Below are 18861 nucleotides of genomic sequence, written 5' to 3' on the forward strand. Positions count from 1 at the left end.
ACTTCAACAAAAAAAAAAAAAAAAAAAAAAAAAAAACTTTCAAGATGCCGAAAGTGGTATTATTATAAAAAGGCACTCTGAACTAAGGGGAAATTTCATTGTCACACCTTATTGTGACTGTCTAACCTCAGAAGTTTTGTTTTGAAATGTCACTGTTGAGTTAGCTCAATTGATTGTTCATAGTCACAGTTACAGATTGAACTTATTGTTCTACTCTTTTTCCCCCTTCTGACTACCGCACTTGAGTAGTCTGAAAAAAAAAAGAAGTTACTGTCTTGATTTGGGCCTTTCAAGCAGTTATTTCACTGATGCCACTAAGCAGGGCCAAACTGGCTCATCTCTAGTCCCTTGGTAGCCTTCCATCAGCAACAAAATTATGAAACCAGCAACAAAGCTGAAACTACTGCCATCCCAGTTTCTTCACCAGTGCTCCCAGCCCTAAGTTCATTGCTTAAGAGGTAAAGGACAAATAAGTATTTTCATGCAGGTTGAATAGGTTGGATCTGAGGACAACTCATACCAACTAGAAGCCCATTAAATTCCACCCACACTTTCCATAGGGCTCATCTTGGTCACCACCCGAAATGGAAACTCTGATAGTTTCGATCATGGTCCACATAGTAAAATAATAACAATACCTGTTATCTTAACATAATAATATAAGGAATTAAACAAGTGTTAGAGAATTGGGAACATAAAAAGAGCCAGGAGGTATATGGAACCATCTACCACATATACACACATACAAGGTTAATAATAGTTCTCTTCTGGTAGTAAGATTATGGCTAATTTTTCTACAAGGCATATATATTTATTTACACATATAAAAATGTTTTAATGTAAAAACACATACCTAATCCCACCTCCATTAAAACAAATATCGCTACTCATGTTAGAGTCTAACAGTAATACTTTTTACTTTTAAGTCAGTTACTGCATTAGATAGTAGGAACAGAATTCTCTAGAAAATGGTTATATAACCATATGACATATGAGATTTAACCACTGGAGTCGCAGGTTCAAGAAAAGACTGCCAATGATTCTAACACTGGCACCATTAATACACCTCTTTAAAGAGCCCCAGAAAAATCACTTTCCAGAGACAAAGAAGTCCTTAAGGTGTATATGGAAGGTTTCACATCTTAGCTGCAGTACCTTGTGTCAAACACTAATAGTTTTGTTTGCCCCACCCCCACCCCGTGACCATTTTTTTGAGAAAAAGTTGTATCTATCCACATGATCACTGACCAGAGCAGCCATTATATAACATGACTGCATTACCTGAGACAAGCTGATTGGTGAAGGGGTGGGCACCTGACCCAAGCTGACCCTTCCCTGGAAATGAAATCAAGAGATCAGGTCTCTTTGGGGGGATCAATAACGTGTAAACCTCGGGAGCTACAGGTGGCCATGGAGCCAGTACGCATCGAGGGTCAGAACCAGCGCATTCAATCCCACCTGAGGTCTGCTGCATTCCTTCCTCGGTTCTGCGAAATATGGCAGCTTTCCTCTAACAACCCCGCTTTGGGGTTGGGTAGCTCTGGCAGAGATGCTAACTTTGTAATCAAAACAATTCTAATACTAACCAATTGCTCTTTTATTATAAAGCATTCATTATTATTTACTACTGGATTTGGGCTATGGCAAGTGTTTCTATTCTTTGGAGAACAACGATAAATAAACTTTTAGCAACCCACTCTCTCCTTTGCCAATCTTTTAAGAAAAAAAAATAGAAAAAAATTTTAATATTTCTCAAGTTGAACAAAACCCTTTCCAAGATTTACATTAGGAGAAATCATTATTCTGTATGAGCATGAGATTTTTCTGGCCCTAAATATTACTTAACACATTGTTTGGGTTCAATAACAGTAATACATGAATCCCTTAATATTAAATTTATAGCTTAGAAACACATTCATCAGCCTCAAAGACAAGAAACAGAGGTGAAAGTCTTCCGAAATAGTCAAAATGTGACAGTATGCACACATTAAAGGATATACACTTCACTCATAGAAAGCCTTTACCATGAGACTACACACTGTAAGCAATTCAAACAAGCTGGGTGATCTGGCTGTAAATCCACATCAGACAGGAAGCTAAAATCCTAGAAGGAATCAATAGTAGGTAACCTTATATTAAGAGGAGTATATTGGTTTTCTATCTGCTGCTATAACAAATTACTGTGATTTCGTGGCTTACAACCAACACAAATTTATCATCATAAAGTTTTGTAGGTTAACAAGTCAAATATATCTCACTGGACCAAAATCAGGGTGTCCACAAGACTTTGTTCCTTTCTGGATCTTTGTCTTTTCCGGCTTCCAGATGTCCAATGCACACTTTCCAGCTTCAAGAGACTGTCCACATTCCTTGGCTCATGACCTCCTTCTTTCCAGCGACAGCAGGTCAAGTCCGTCTCACACCTCATCACTCTGACATCCTGATCTGCCTCTCTTCCACTCTTAAGGATCTGGTGATCAATTGGGCACACCCAGATAATCCAGCATAATCTATTTTAATTCCATCTGCAGCCTTCATTCCCCTTTGCCATGTAACAGCACAGTTACAAGTTCTGGAGACTAGCACATGAACATCTGGACATCTTTGGATGGGCCATTACTCTGGGCATCACAGGGAATAAGGAGGAAAACTAGACACACGAACTCAAACAGTCATTCAGGCCACTTTGTACAGGACAAATATTTCACTCTACTGGAATAGTCCCAGGGCTGGGGAGTCGGGGTTAGGGTGCTGGACATCACATACTATTGCCCAGGAATAGACTGATGATCTGAATCAAGATGAGGTTTAAAGCCTCTTTTGGTAAGAGGCTGGAGGGTTCACAAAAGCATTTTTAAAAGGCTGTTACAAAAACATGGACCTCTCACTACAGGAAATTTCATTTATCTGGAAAATTGTACAGCGAGCCTCACTACCTGGCAATGCTATAATTTAACTTAACTGAACGGTTACCTCATCTACTTAACATTCACTAGCTACCTTAGTTAAGATAAGTTGAATAAGTATCTTAAATTAAAAAATGTTATTTAAGAACTGAAAAAGACTTTTTTGAAGTTAACACTAGGAATATTTAAGTGTTAATTACAAACATTCACATATATTTATCTATGTAAAGTGGCCCAAGAACAGTTTTTTCCCTTATTTAGAAAAAATTTCAAAGAAAATGATTAATTAAACTTTGACTTTATTATGTACATGGATACTATTAAAAAGGTGAATTCGTGAAATTTTAAAATTGTATATAACATATAAAAGTCAAACTTCTAATTTGGTAAGTAAATAATCCTAAACTTAACACAGTGGTTCTTTAAAATGTTTAAATATTTGTCTTAGATGCTGAATATAGACAAAGAGAACTGTCATCTTAGGAGTAAACACACTATAATTCTGTAAAAAGAAATCATAGAAAAGCAAGGTAGTATTTCTCAAGTAAGTCCTTCCATACTAAAACCACAGTGACGCACAGACACTAGCCTAGAACATATTCCAGTACTGCAAGTACTGACACGCTGCAAATACCAGTAACAACCTGTCTGGAGCCTTGACCTTAAAAACAAATGGCTGCTGTGAAATGATGTGACCAAACCAAGAGATGGTTCCTTACAAAAACAAAGCAAAACATAAGATGAAAATCAAGCAGAAGAAGAAAATAATATAACCTTATTTTGGGAACACTACTTCATCTCAAAGGATACTTTTTGTATATTAATCCTCACAGATTTTTGTGTAGATCCAGGAATACAATTTTGTGTAGATCCAGGAATACAACAGGTGACTAAGTTAATGACTAACACAGTTTACAGACTTCAAAATGATAACACTGAATTCCAAATTTCACAGCATAACAGATGACTATAATATACTACCCTAATAAACTCTTAATAAGTTGTGTCTATACAGCATCTACAGAGCTTTTCATCCTTCATATTTCTCCTCTTAGACTTTCTGTGTTCATGACTCATTTTCATCCATTTCTGTCGGAGAACTGCTTTGGGAGGAGCAGAGCGAATAAGTGCCATACTCAGGTATGGGCCTGTGTGGTGGCCAGTTGTTTTCTTCCAAGAGTGATCTTGGAGATAAAATAAATTGAGTCTCAAAAAATTCCAAAGACTCGCCATCTTCCTTCTCCATCAGAAACTGATACTCTCCGAATCTGACCATGCACCTGTACGGAAGGTCCATTTTATTTAGGTAGCCCAGCTCTCTACTGTCCACGATCAGATTGGTCTTTTTACTCATATTTTTTATTTCAAAGGAGAGAACTGAGCTGTTGAATTTTTTAAACAGCTGCAGAGAAAACTGAACTCGGGAAACCTGTTTGTCCTGAAAAGTATAACGACAGATGTTGGAATTTCGGCCAAATTTCACCACTTCGCTGGAAGGGAGTTTCTCTCTGTTAAAAAACCTTATTGACTGAAACATTCCACATTGCAACTGGCCAGGATGGTAAACCGTCATCTGGAGACAAGTTACTGTCTCTTCTGTGTCAGCGTCTTCAAAACTGCTCATGATGTGCACAAGGCCCACCTGCAATAATTAAATTACCATGTTAGTTTCTGCTTATGCTTGAGGCATTCAGAGCTTTGATTCTAACGTTTTGATGAATATCAACTGATAGGCAATTTATTTGGACTAAGAAAACAATACATAGACAATACTTTCAGTGAACTAGTAGATATGTGAAATCTTATACCAAGCCCTATAAAATTGCTACACTAGCTCTTCCTATCTTTTTCATTTCTAGTTTGACTATAAGACCACACATAAAATGCAGACAATAACAAAGAATGATTTTTGATAATAAATGGAGTTGAGGGAAGCATAAAGAAACCTCAGTTCCTCTTTCACCTAAATAGAGTCACTTGAGCCCAGAGAAAATATGACAGGTGTACTTTAAAAACAAAATCAGGAAATAAAAAATCCCTTTGGTTTGAATACCTTCAGAGGATATATACATAAAGAAAACTTACAGTTTATTAACTGGATTATAATTAAATATATTATGAATTATGAAACCTGGTTAAATAAACTTAATAGTTATAAACAAATAATTGCAACATTTATCCTTTACATCCTCACTTTGATTTCTAACAGGTAAATGATTAAAAATAGTAAATGCTTTAAATGGTTATTTTATTCTATAATTTCAAATTTCAGACATTACTTTTAAGAATATAAGTCTTGCCGGGCGCGGTGGCTCGAGCCTGTAATCCCAGCACTTTGGGAGGCCGAGACGGGCGGATCACGAGGTCAGGAGATCAAGACCATCCTGGCTAACACGGTGAAACCCCGTCTCTACTAAAAAATACAAAAAAACTAGCCGGGCGAGGTGGCGGGCGCCTGTAGTCCCAGCTACTCGGGAGGCTGAGGCAGGAGAATGGCGTAAACTCGGGCGGCAGAGCTTGCAGTGAGCTGAGATCTGGCCACTGCACTCCAGCTTGGGCGACAGAGCGAGACTCCGTCTCAAAAAAAAAAAAAAAAAGAATATAAGTCTCCATTAGTTGGTTTTAATTATCACAGCCTGCACTGGTATCAGAATTATTTATTTTTGTCAGTGGTACTCAATGACTGGATGGACAAACTGTCATTAACTACAAATAGCACAATTTAACTGTTGTTAACCACATCCCTTGAGAGCCGATGGCCCGAGGTGCTCTCCACCTACACTTCACTTCATATGTCTTTGATAATTAGTACAGTACTTAAAAGCAGTATCACAGGACAGCAGAAATAGCTACTAAAAGTTTTGTGAAGTTACTTCAACACAGAATAGCCATTTTAAAACTAATTTAATTTTTTAAAAGTACATGCACATGATTTTAAAATTCAAACACTAACAACGGATTTAAAAAACAAGTATTTCTCCCCCATCTGAACTCTTTGTCTTTCTCTCCTAGAGTACAACCACTGTAAAAGCTACTTTTTTCCTTACAGAAATTTTCTTTACACAACCAGCATAACTATGTGTGTACACTCTTACACACAAACACACATACAAGCACATTTCTCCACAGAGAAAAAAGTTTCTTACACAAATAGAAACATGCTATATTTAGTTCTGAACCTTTCTTTGTTCTTCTTTTTTTTTTTTTTTTTTTTTTTTTTTGAGACAAGTCTCTGTCGCCCAGGCTGGAGTGCAATGGCATGATCTCAGCTCACTGCAAACTCCACCTCCCGGGTTCAAGCAATTCTCCTGCCTCAGCCTCCCGGGTAGCTGGGATTACAGAAATGCACCACCACACCCGGCTAATTTTTGTATTTTTAGTAGAGAGGGAGTTTCGCCATGTTGGCCAAGCTGCTCTCAAACTCCTGAGCTCAGGTGATTCACGATTCACCCACCTCACCCTCCCAAAAGTGCTGAGATTACAGGCATGAGCCACTGCGCCTGACCGATTTTTCAATTAATAATACATATGGGTGATAATTTTCCCATATCTACACGTACAAATATACCTCATTCTTTAACAGCTGCACAGAATTCTGTAACTGTAGCACGGCGATAAGTTACACTGGTACACAGAGAGATGCTGAGTGCCGCCTGCATTCCTTGGATGACTCTCAGTTGCTGCGGCTACCGGACACTGTCTGCTTATACTGATTTGGGGTTTGGAGATCATCAGTCTTAAGAATGATTTGTAGTTTTATTGTTTTTTGTTTGCCATCTATATTAGATGTTGGCATCAAAATTATGCTGCTGGTTTGAAATATAAAAAACAAAAACCAGAATACTTTCCTTCCCTTTCTACCTTGCTGGCATTTCTTTTTTTTTTTTTTTTTTTTGGAGACAGCGTCTTGCTGTCACTGCAGTGCAGTGGCATGATCTTGGCTCACTGCAACCTCTGCCTCCCAGGTTCGAGTAATTCTCCTGCCTCAACCTCCCAAGTAGGTGGGACTGCAAGCGTGCGCCACCACTCCCAGCTAATTTTTCATATTTTAGTAGAGATGGGGTTTCACCGTGATGCCCAGGCTGCTCTCGAACTCCTGAGCTTAGGCAATCCAGCCACTTCTGTCTCTCAAAGTGCTAGGATTACAGGCATGAGCCACCATTCTCAGTCCTGCTATTTACTTTTAAAATACAATCTTTCCTTCTGTTTTGCAAAGTTTTGCTGCTGGAAATCAAACTCTCAATTTATTCAGTTATCCAACAAACGACATAGGTAAGCGATATTTCTTTTCTATTGATTTGAAAACGCATCTTCAATTTTATTTTCATAATATATTTTTGAACATTATTGCATCATATTGCTCTACCCAAGCAGGCCACAGATGTCCAGCTATAAGCAGAAAAACTGAGAAAAATCCTCAAAGTCCTGTGCCGGGGTGGTAAAACTTACTATGAAACCAAAGTCAGCAAGAATTAACACACAATGGGTAGAACTGGTTAATCCATCTTACACTGTGATTTGAAGACACTGTAATTATGAGAATAAAGTCTCATTATTCAGGAAGCAGACAGCATAAAAGAATAATTATAAGTCATGGAATGATGCATTAGCAGTTGACAAGAAAAGCATTTGCTATTAAGAAGAGCCTGAAAAGAAGCGTCAGAAATCTGTAAGTGATCTCCAGCTTTATTTACAATATGCTGCCATCAATCTAGTTCATTCTTGGACTTCAGGCAATAAGAATTGCAAAAGGAGAACTGGATTAAAAACCATGGTGTATTCTGGATCTAAATAGTCTTTTGGTAATATCCAAATTTTGTTTTTGTATGCTCTACATAAGCTATTACTTTATAATTCAGTCTTCTGAGCAAATCCACCACAAGAAAAGCTTACCCCATATAGGTTCTCATACTCAGTCCCCAGGGCAGATATATTATCCACTGTTAGGGAGAAAAAATGGCATTCTGGTTTATACATCAGTGGCTGTGAGTGTCTTGGTATAGATCAATTCTCTGGATTTGATGAATCTCGGGGTTCACAATTGTGACTCCCTCCAACAAACACTGAGGCAGACTGCATTAGTGTCAAATATTTGCCACCCCATCCTTGCAGGCCTATGCCTACCAGTTCTGCCCCTTTAAAATGATGATCCACTTCATTAACAACCATGTCAATGAAACATGAATGGAAGAGAAGCAGAAACTTACTTCTAATCAGAAGCTTAAAAGGCACTGTGTAGTTCCACCTTCCCGCTTTCTTTTGTCAAAACATCAGCAGTTCCCACAAGGAGCAGCTCAGTCTGGGTCCCAGAGGGAAGAGCCAAAGACAGATACATAAAGGACAGGTAATATTAGCAAAAAAATCAACCCTTCTTCCAATAAGCCACTGGAATTTTTGAGGTCATTTGTTACTGCACCATATCAGACCCTGAGCTGATGGATGCATTCACCTATCTTATGAAGGTGTAAAACCACAGCAAACCCTGACAATGATATGGTTTGGCTGGGTCCCCACCCCAATCTCATCTTGAATTATAGCTCCCACGATTCCCACATGTTGGGGAAGGTACCTGATGGGAGGTAATTGAATCATGGGGGTGGTCTTTCCCATGCTGTTCTTGTGATAAGTCTCACGAGATCTGATGGTTTCATATGGGGGAGCTGCCCTGCACAAGCCCTCTCTTTGCCTGCTGCCATCCATGTAAGACATGACTTGCTCTTCCTTGCCTTCTGCCATGACTGTGAGGCCTCCCCAGCCATGCAGAACTGTGAGTCCATTAAACCTCTTTCCTGTATAAATTACTCAGTCTCAGGTATGTCTTTATTAGCAGTGTGAGAACAAACTAATACAGACAGGAATAAGGGCTATTACTTATTTCATGCCTTTCATATGCCAGGCAGACTGCTAAGTCCCTGATACACTATAACCAAGTACATCCATTTTTCTAAGTCATAGTTTAATTTTTTTAATTATTTTCTCTTTTCCCCTTCCCCCTGTGCCCTGCTTCCTACTTAGACCTTCAGAAATGCAAATGTAACCTTTCACTTCTCCTGGCCAGACATTCCCTACAGGGCAAGTATATCTAACCATGACGACCTTGACTTTGATCTCTCCTGGATAGTTGGCAATTTGCAGACCAAAGCATGTCCCCACAGAACTCTTACTTCCAGGGGGTGCCCTCTGAACTCACACCTACTAGGAGGGCATGGTGAGAGTGTGCCTGCTTGGCCACTTATATAACTTATATTTCTGCCCAGGAAGGTGCCAACTCAACTATCTGGTAAAACACAAGGGAAGCAGGGGACCCCCTGCTCTGGCTCACGTCCCACCCTACTTTATAAAAGTGCCCACTTTCTGCTCCAAAAGTGAAGCAGCACATTCTGGGTGTGGATAAAGGCAGGACGTTTTGTGCCCCCTTCCCCAAGCTAGCTTAGGAATTCACTTTTTTTTGTACCAGACCGCACTCTTGTTAATTGTACTCTGCATGCAGTGGGCCACTAACCTGCTTTTTGGTGACAACAGGTCATCTCATCTTCAAAATAACCCTGTGAATCACTGCTTCACTGATGAGGGAGCTGAATCTCAGAGGGTTTAAAAACTAGCCCAGATCACAAATCCAATGTCAAAGACAGAACTCAAACTCGAATGCATCCTCCCTTAACCATTACAAACACTGCCTGCCCGGTTACCAGTTACTTCACAAACCTTAGCAGTTAACATGTAGAGAAAGGGGACATGAAGGTGTGTGGGCTACAACCAGCAAGGCACCAAACAAGAATCTAATACTGGGAAGGAAAATAAGCCATTAGTGCTACCTCATAGGAGGAGCAGGCTCTGAAGCACCAGGTTACTGTGAATATCAGTTATCCTTAAGCCTGGGTGTATAATATTAACATGGACCTAGTACTCATCAGTAATTGTGGCGGGTTGTTTAGAGACCATGTTGATCTCTTACCTCAAGGAATTTAGAAACGAATCTATTTGTTTATCTCCAAAGCCACAAGGTCTCTCTACAAAGTGGCCTGAACACTCTGACATTTCAGAGTGGTCAGCAGAAAAACAGGAAAAGACAGAAGCTGATAACTAAAATAATATACTTAAAATTGTTAGATGTTTAAAAACCACGGGTGCACATTTGCTCAAAACAGCATTTTGAAATCTGTTAGTCATGTTATCAAAGAAACAGGGGAACAATGATTTTATATAGTGATAACAACGGTTACCTCTGGAGACAAAAACTGGGGGCCTGAGATAGGAAGGAGACTTACTCTCCACTGCACACTCTATACCTTTGGAATTTTATACCATGTGCACTTCACTATCTATTCAAACACTTAACAAATATTTTCTTTACAACATCACCAACCCTCTGATGTTTATGGAATTGACAGTGGTTGGAGACTAGCAAAGTATCATTAAAGGGGTAAACTGTGATATCTGACATGGAAAAGTTGTAAAACACTGATTAATATCTGACAAACAGTAATATCTGTGTTAACAAAGGAAATACAATAAATATAGAAATAAAAATAAGCACTGCCATTGGAAACTCTGTCTCTGAAAGCTGAATACAGAAGGCATGGATGCTGCATTCTTGAGTGTCCAGCTCTTCTGTGCTGGACATCAGGATGTATATATACACTTACCTGGGAGGCTTAGAGTTGGGAAGAGAAGGGTTAGATCGAGGGCAAGGCTTCTGATTCCTCTTTGGGGAAAGAAGAATGGATACGTGTAGAGGTGTTATGTGCAAAAACAGTACCTCCACCTCTGCTACCCTCCCTGCAACACACACACACGTACACACACATACCCACACATACACACACCCCCACACAAGGTCCTGCAAAGTCAGTGAAGAGATGTACCACCCTCACCTTGTCGAAGGGTGTTCGGCCTTAAAATGTCATAAACAAAAAGATATATAGAAATATTTTCGCTAAAAGGACCCAGGTGTCTAAGCGGTTTAACAGAAAGCTTGGCGCCCCTGGGTGGTCATGCATGCCAACAAGATTTCTCAGGCTTTAAGAAGTCTGTTCTTTAAAACAGGGTTGACTATGCTAATGGGGTCTGCTCTGGATGATGAAAATTTTTACTTTCATTTCCCCCCAGCCCCCTCTCCTCCCCAGTTCCCCCTGAATATATTCTCAAGAAAGAGTATGTCTTTGGGTGTTTGCAAGTAGGAAGTTTCAAGGCTTTTCTCCCTAATGAACAACGAACACTGAGCACACAGGAGGGGAACAGAAACTTGGAAGCAGAGCAAAGGACCAAGTAATCCTCCTGCCTAACCCTGCTCAACAGGATCACCCTGAAGTGTGGCTCTGAAGATATTTGTGAACTCTGGCACAGCTGTTTGGCAGAATTAATACTAAAGCCACAGGTCTTGCTTGCAAAAACAAAGAATCAAAAAAAAAAAAAAAAGTGAAAACCAAACACAGCAGGAGGAAACCCTTAAGAAAGCTCGGTGTCTTTCAGACATAATATTTTCTTTCTCCCACTCTACTTAATTGGCCTGACCCGGGGTACAGTCCCACTTTCCGGTGGCTGCGGACATCCGCAGTGAGGCTCAGTCTGTGGATTTTGGCTTCAGAGGATTTGGGAAATTCCACCTTTAATCTGAAATCTGGGGAAAGTCCCAGAAAACAACGGATTACTATATTTATCTCATGAACCAGACTGAAACAAGAACTCAGGATAAGGACCAAGGACCTCGGCACTCCAGGGAGCCCAGGGCCCCTCAGAAAGGTCTCCGACAGGGTGGAGCCGACAGCGAAGGGCCGTGGCAGTTGGCACGGGGGGCGTCGCGCACAACTGCTTTGGAGCCATACTGCATAAATGGCATTCGTTTTTGTTTTCTGATTAGAAAAACGTTGCAAAGAACACTAAAGTACAGAGAAAAAACACCCTCATCTCCAATGTGTCTTCATTTATGTAAATATTCTCATATTTTATAAAACAGGGAGGTGCCGTCTATAATTTTTGCAGGCTTTCCTTAGCATATGGTGAGCGTGTGCCAGCTGAGCCGGAGCGGCGGGGGATGACTTCGGATCCGAAACCCCGAAAATCTCCTGGACAAAGCTGCTGTCTCTGCGGGATAAACGGAAAAGGGCCAGTCCCCACCTCACCCCTAGCCCGCCGCCCCGCAAGTACCTGGGGCTGGGGAGTGCGTGAACTCTCCTGAGTGGTTCGGCTCGCCCGGCTCAGAGCGAGGGGAATCGAGGAGACTGGGCGCAGGCTGGGGGAGGGCGCCTGGCCGCTGCTCCTCCGCGCGGGCAGGTGTGAGCCCCGGGATGCGGGGAACCGAGCCAGGGACCACGGACCGCGAGCCGCCGATCCTCCTGCGCGGGCAGGTGTGAGCCCCGGGATGCGGGGAACCGAGCCAGGGACCACGGACCGCGAGTCGCCGATCCTCCTGCGCGCGCGGCCTCCCTTCCCACTGACTGGCAGAGCACGTCCTTTCGCGCGCCCGGGGCCTTTGTAAAGCCTGCAGCGAAGGCGCGGAGGTTTTCAGGCTCCGCCCTCCCCACTGGCGCTCCCGCCCCTTCCTTCCTCGCGAGGTGACCCGGCAGCTAGCGCCTTTTTCCCGAAGCACCCAAGTCCCTGGCCGCCTCTCTGAGTTCTCTGGCAGGGTTTGGTGCGCGGTGCACCGACCCGGACCGCGCCTTCCCAAACAAGTGGCCTCTCCGGAGAGCCCAATTGGCGAGCTAGAGAAAAGAAGGGAACTGGATATTTCAGCATTAAGGGGGACTTTTCCCCAAAATGAATGTTGCCCCAGGGCGGGGGCAGGCGGGGAGTTGAACTAATCTTTCGGTGACTCCAAGGATACCAAGCAAGCCAGTGCATGGCATGGACGAGCTCCTCTAATCATCGCAGCCCCCCTTACACATGAGTAAACTGAGGCTCAGAGAATGGTGGAGTGTGGCGAGAAGTGGAATTTTTTTTTTCTTTTGAGACGAGTCTCACTCTGTCGCCCATGCTGGAGTGCAGGGGCGTGATCTTGGCCCACTGCAACCTCTGCCTCCCGCAGAGGCGGGATTTGAACTTGCTCCAGGTTGCCCTCGCCTTACACCCAGCAGAGCAGTCCAGTCGCATTCTCTCCTGCCGCTTCCACCGGAACGGACATCCAGAGTCCACAAGTAAAAGCTGGTACATGATGAAATGGGAAACACCTCTCAGGAGTCCTTTGCCGCTTAGAATAAGGTTTTCTGCCTCAGTGAAAAGGTTTGGAATGACCTAAGTGTGAAGAACCTAAGGGGAGTAGGTGTCAACAGAGGATATTCCTGGGCTCGGTGGCTCACACCTGTAATTCCAGCACGAGGTCAGGAGTTCGAGACCAATCTGGCCAAATGATGAAACTCCATCTCTACTAAAAATACAAAAATTAGCCAGGCTTGGTGGTGGGTGCCTGTAATCCCAACTACTTGGGAGGCTGAGGCAGGAGGATGGCTTGAATTGGGGAGGCAGAGGTTGCAGTGAGCCTGAGATGGCGCTGTTGCAGTGAGCCCAAGATGGCGCCACTGCACTCCAGTCTGGGCAACAGAGCAAGACTCTGTTTAAAAAAGAGAGAGAGAGAGAGGACAGACACTGTAGAGACCAGCGGTCGCTTTTGGAAACTGGTGTCACGGAAGACTTTTTCCACAGACTGGGGTGGGGACCATGGGAGATCATTTCAGGATGATTCAAGCCCATTTCATTTATTGTGCACTTTATTTCTATTATTATTGCATTGCAATATATAATGAGATAATTATACAACTCACCATAATGTAGAATCAGTGAAAGTCCTGAGCTTGTTTTCATGCAACTAGGCGCACACATCTGGGGGTGATGGGAGACAGTGACAGATCATCAGGCATTAGATTCTCATAAGAAGCCTGCAACCTAGATCCCTCCCATGTGCAGGGTTCCTGCTCCTATAAGAATCTAATGCCCCAGTGATCTGACAAGAAACAGAGCTCAGGCAGTAACACAGGTAATGGTTAACAGCTGTAAATACAGATGAAGCTTCGCTTGCTGGCCCAGAGCTCACCTCCTGCTTTGCCACTGGGTTCCTAACAGTCCATGGACCACTGCTGGTCCATGGCACAGAGGTTGGGGGCCCTTGCTGTAGAAGGAGAAAGAAGACTGAGGATAGATAGAGGAAGGAGGACAAAACTTGACCTGGCTGAGATCATAGTGGCCTACTTCTTCGCATGGGAAACCAAATTCTGATGATGGAAATGAGTGGAAGCCCCTTGTCTGTTCTGTCCTTGAGTTCAGGAGAGTTGCTTGTTTGTGGATCTGTTTCACTGGCAATAAAATGACATTGATGTCTGCCTGATGAAGAGGTTCTATGGGTGCGGTTAAGTTTTGAACTGTGTCAGGAGCTAGGTATAATTAAGTACAGTGACTGTGGAGAAAGAAGGGTGCATTTACAAGTGAGGCAGATTCCCGTAAGGGCTGCAATTTTGTTAATCATCAACATTTATTATTTCTTCTCTGGAAGAGACGGTCAGGGTACCTTCTCTCAGCTGGTGAACATGAGAGCAGGTGGAAGATAAGACATACTATCTGATTATGTCAGTGAACTCATACAGTAGAACAGTATTATCAGAATTGGAGTTTCCAATCTCTAATTTGAAAACTGACAAAAGGCCCAGAAAATTTCTAAAAGCTTGAATAAAGCCAGGGCCCCAAAGAAATGTGACTATTTATTGCTGTACTTTCAATTTATTAAGTTTTCCAAAAATCACCAGGGGACACTTGCAAAAGAAGCAATTTTAAGTCACTCATATCTAAATTAGGCAAAGTAATTTGTAATATGGGCTTTATTATTGCTTCTGTTTGTATAAAACCATTAAAAATGATTATTTTTTAATGAAGAGATTATTTTACAGTTTTACTATAGGTTTTACTTGTTTTATTTTTATTCAAGATTGAAGTTTAAACAAATAGAACAATGATAGCTCTTCTAGAAAAACATGAACATCATTCTTTGATAATGAAAATGTTTTTTCTGTTAAAGAAACACAGTAGGAATTTTAATTATACAATGAAAGGTACTAGACGTTTCAGGAAGGGGTTTATACAAATATCCTCATCTCAGGCTATTACTTATCTTAAAACAAGCAAATTACTAAAGTCTGAAAGTACTTCAGCCAAAGTTACATCAGACTGAGGAAATGTAAGGCTTCCAGTATGTGCCACCATTACAAATATGCTGATGAGAACATAGCAGCTGGAAATCACCTTTGAGGCCCTCTTGTTGCAGTTTTTCTTTTTGAGAAGAAAAATCAAAAAACAAAAATATTTTTGTTTCAATGTGATTGGGTCATTTTGATAAATTCATTATCTGATTCTGACATAACCTTAAAGTGTGAAACTTTGTCTTGCACACAGAACTGCTCATAGGCTGCCAACATCTTTTAATTTAGACAGATGCAGTTAAACTCTCCTGTGAATTCAACAGGATTTTAAACTTGGTTAACCTCACTTGCTATAACCAAATGCCCTGAGTGGTGTTGGGGTTATAGGAAGTAACATAAATGCTTTCAGGAAAAAATTACAAGAAACCCTTCAGGGAAATGACTATCCTAAAAGTTGGGCTAGGATTGTATTCAAAATAGAAGAAAACAGTAGGCATGTGTTATTGATACAGAAAGGAGGGATTTACTGTTTTAATTACCAATGACCCATCATTTAATTTGAAAATAACATAAAATGCCCATAATCCATTATATTTCTATCCAGCTTTGAACAATTTGAAATTTCTAAATTGCATTAATGTTTAAAAAAAAAAGTAAAGATATATCTTGGCTCTCCTATTCAACTGATGGCATGCCATCACTTCCTCTTATCATCGTCCCTCATCCCCATGACATGGGTCAATATAATTTCTAATTAAGTTACTTGGTTGTTTGGAAATACAAAGTTTTTCCGTGGCAAGAATCTTAAGAGTTTTAGATATTTTTGCTACCCCATAATTAAGATGATGTACATAAACGCCTACTGTATGTTATTTAAAATAAAAAATAAAAGCAGCTAATTTGTGGTAATACAATCACACCATGTTAAAAAAAAAAAAAAAAGAGAGGTGCATGTTTGTGTTACTTGCTGCTGAATGAATTATATGACCTTGCTTTCTGTCCAAGGTGTTCTAAGCACCTGAGACCCACGCTTGTCTCACTCTCCCGTCCAGCGCTGACGTTCAAATTCTGTGCAGTTCAGCTCAAGTGTGTCTCACCGGCTCATGGTGGATGCTCTCTGCTAACACGTGAAAACATTTAGAATCACCTGAGATAGCTGACCTAAATCGTTTTCCACTAGTTCCAAAATGAGGGACAGGCAGCAGCCCAAATCTCTTCCTCTTCCCTGTTCTTGAAATCAAGTAACCACAATTAAAATGAACAAGTTAAAGCCGAGCCCGGTGGCTCACGCCTGTAATCCCAGCACTTTGGGAGGCCGAGGCAGGCAGACCACTTGAGGCCAGGAGTTTCAGGCCAGTCGGGCCAACCTGGTGAAACCCTGTCTCTACTAAAATGCAAAAATCAGCCATAAGTGGTGGCATGTGCCTGTAGTCCCAGCTACTCGGAAAGCTGAGACATGAGAATTGCTTGAACATGGGAGGTGGAGGTTGCAGTGAGCAGAGATCATGCCACTGCACTCCAGCCTGGGCAACAGAGCGAGGCTCTGTCTGGAAAAAAAAAAAAGAATAAATAAACAAAACGAATAATTTAAATCTATGTGTAAAGGATGCACTACTAAAGAAAACACAGAGTGCAGAACAAAAATGCTAGCATTTGTGGAAAAACATAAATATGTGAGCTATCCAAGGAGATAGAATGGATAATGTTGGTTAATTCTGAGGAGAACATGGCTGACACAGGACAGAAGGCTGGAGTCAGGCAGAGAGTTCTCACTGTGTCCTTTTTCCAACAGTTTGGCTTTTTGTAATTATCTTCATGTGCTACAGTTACACACACACACAGCTTTTTAAAGAAGAGTCAAGTAAGAGAAATTCCCCAAGAGACAGGTCTCAAGGCTTTAAAGCCTCAATATTTTTCATATGATGAAGGTTTACCACAAAATTCAGGCTCTCAAGAAAACAGCCAGATGGTGAGGAGAAAAGTGGATCCCCTAAAGACAAGGCCCCTGGAGGATGCAGGGAGAGGAATGAGTCAGCCTGTTTGAGCCATCGTTTCTGTCCCATCCTGGAGGCAGTTGTGGGAAAGGTGCTGTGGGAGGCAGAATTCCAAAATGGTTCCCTAGGTCTTCACCCCCTGGTACACACAGTCTGTATAATCTCCTCTTGAAAAGAGGCAGAACCTATAAATATGTTGTAATATCACTATCGTGATTAGGTTTATAATCCGTTATCTTTGAGTTAACAAAATGGGAGATGATCCAGCTGGGCTGGGCCTAATCAGGTGAGTGAGTGGTTTTGTTTTTGTTTTTTTCTTTTTTTGAGCCAGGGTCTCATTCTGTCATCCAGGCTGGAGTGCAGTGGTGCGATCTCGGTTCACGACAACCTTCACCTCCTGGGTTCAAGCGATTCTCCCACCTCAGCTGGAACTACAGGAGCATACTACCATGCCTGGCTAATTTTTTTATTTTGTTGGTAAAGATGGGGTTTCACTATGTTGGCCAGGCTGGTCTTGAACTCCTGATCTCAGGGGATCCTCCTGCCTTGGTGTCCCAAAGTACTGGGATAACAGGCGTGAGCCACCGCACCTGGCCTAATCAGGTGAGCTATTAAAGGTAAAAGGACTGCACCCTTCATGAAGTCAAAAACACATGTTCCTGCTGGCCTGGAAGGAGCAAATATCCATGCAGGAGCTGCCTATGAAGGCCACATGGCAAGGAAATTCCAGTGGCATTTAGGAGCTGAGAGTGGCCCAGTCAATAGCTAGCAAGAAAATGGGGGCCTCAGTGCTATAACTGCAATTCTGCCAAAAACCCAAATAAACCTTGAAGGACCCCAAGCCTCAGATAAGAACTGCAGCACTCTCAATTATAAGTGGGCCGACTTCTGACTGACAGAAACCTTGAAATGATAAATGAGTGCTGTTTGGTTTTTTGTATATCATAGAACCTTTATTTTTCCTCTAAATTATTTAAAAACTTATATAACATCCATGCTTTAGTTATGATACCATTTATAATGTGTAAAATGCACCTTCGTTTATAAATATTTTACAGATAGTTTAATAAGTGCTGTTTTAAGCTGCTAACTTTGTAGCAACCTGTTATGCAGCAATTTAAAAAGCTAACATAGTGGCTTTTGTTAGAGGGTCCCGGTCAATTATGCGGGTCCTCAACTTATTCTGGCCTAAACCCCCCAGTCACTCATTATGAGGGCTTGAGGCCATATAGGCAAGCATGGGAGGAGTTGATTTGGGGGAGTACATTATTTCTACCTGTCGTATACTCCCCTCAAACCGAGTAACTTGATTTTTTCCTTGTTGAATCTAAACTTTGTCAAATAGTACTCCTTGTCAGTGTAATTTTTAGTAAAAATCAACAAACAAAAAAAAACTCTCCCCTTCTTCAATGTTACATTTAAGTATTTATATTTATATACTTCAAGTGTTAGTACTTTTCCCTTAACTTTTATTTTAGTTTAGTTTATTTTTCAAAACAGAGTCTCTCTCTGTCGCTCAGGCTGGAGTGCAGTGGCACAATCATGGCTTGCCGCAGCCTCAGCCACCTCGACTTCTCCCACCTCAGCCTCCTAAGTAGCTGAGACTACAGCTGCCTGGCTAATTTTTGTGTTTTTTGTAGAGACGGGATTTTGCCACGTTGCCCAGGCTGTTCTCAAACTCCTGGACTCAAGGGATCCACCAGCCTCAGCCTCCCAAAGTGCTAGGGTTGCAGGTGTGAACCACCATGCTATGAATTACTAGCTTCCCAACAAGGAACAACATTTTAAACCACTAATGGGGGATCATAAGATAACATTTTTAACACAATGATTTTATTT

General features: G+C 41.6%; 1 protein-coding gene across 3 annotated transcripts; it reads right to left on the reverse strand.

The window, feature by feature from the left end:
• Positions 1-652: 652 nt before the first annotated feature.
• TIFA (TRAF interacting protein with forkhead associated domain) lies at positions 653-12361 on the reverse strand. Of its 3 annotated transcripts, XM_025386032.1 has the most exons (3): positions 12308-12361; positions 12054-12238; positions 653-4548 (listed from the first exon to the last, which is right to left on the reverse strand). In XM_025386032.1, exon 3 carries the CDS (start codon positions 4528-4530, stop codon positions 3973-3975), a length of 558 nt encoding a protein of 185 aa, XP_025241817.1. In that variant the 5' UTR covers positions 4531-4548; positions 12054-12238; positions 12308-12361; the 3' UTR covers positions 653-3972. The 3 variants fall into 3 exon arrangements, with proteins under 3 accessions (XP_025241817.1, XP_025241815.1, XP_025241818.1); XM_025386030.1 differs by lacking the exon at positions 12308-12361 and having other exon boundaries at positions 12054-12241; XM_025386033.1 differs by lacking the exons at positions 12054-12238; positions 12308-12361 and adding an exon at positions 8114-8206.
• Positions 12362-18861: the final 6500 nt, after the last annotated feature.

Source organism: Theropithecus gelada, chromosome 5, assembly GCF_003255815.1.
Source record: "Theropithecus gelada isolate Dixy chromosome 5, Tgel_1.0, whole genome shotgun sequence".
Taxonomy (NCBI): Eukaryota; Metazoa; Chordata; class Mammalia; order Primates; family Cercopithecidae; genus Theropithecus; species Theropithecus gelada.

What these genes read in the sequence shown, in the direction of transcription:
- TIFA (XM_025386032.1), bottom strand. Translation starts at nt 4,530, where the DNA reads ATGAGCAGTTTTGAAGACGCTGACACAGAAGAGACAGTAACTTGTCTC.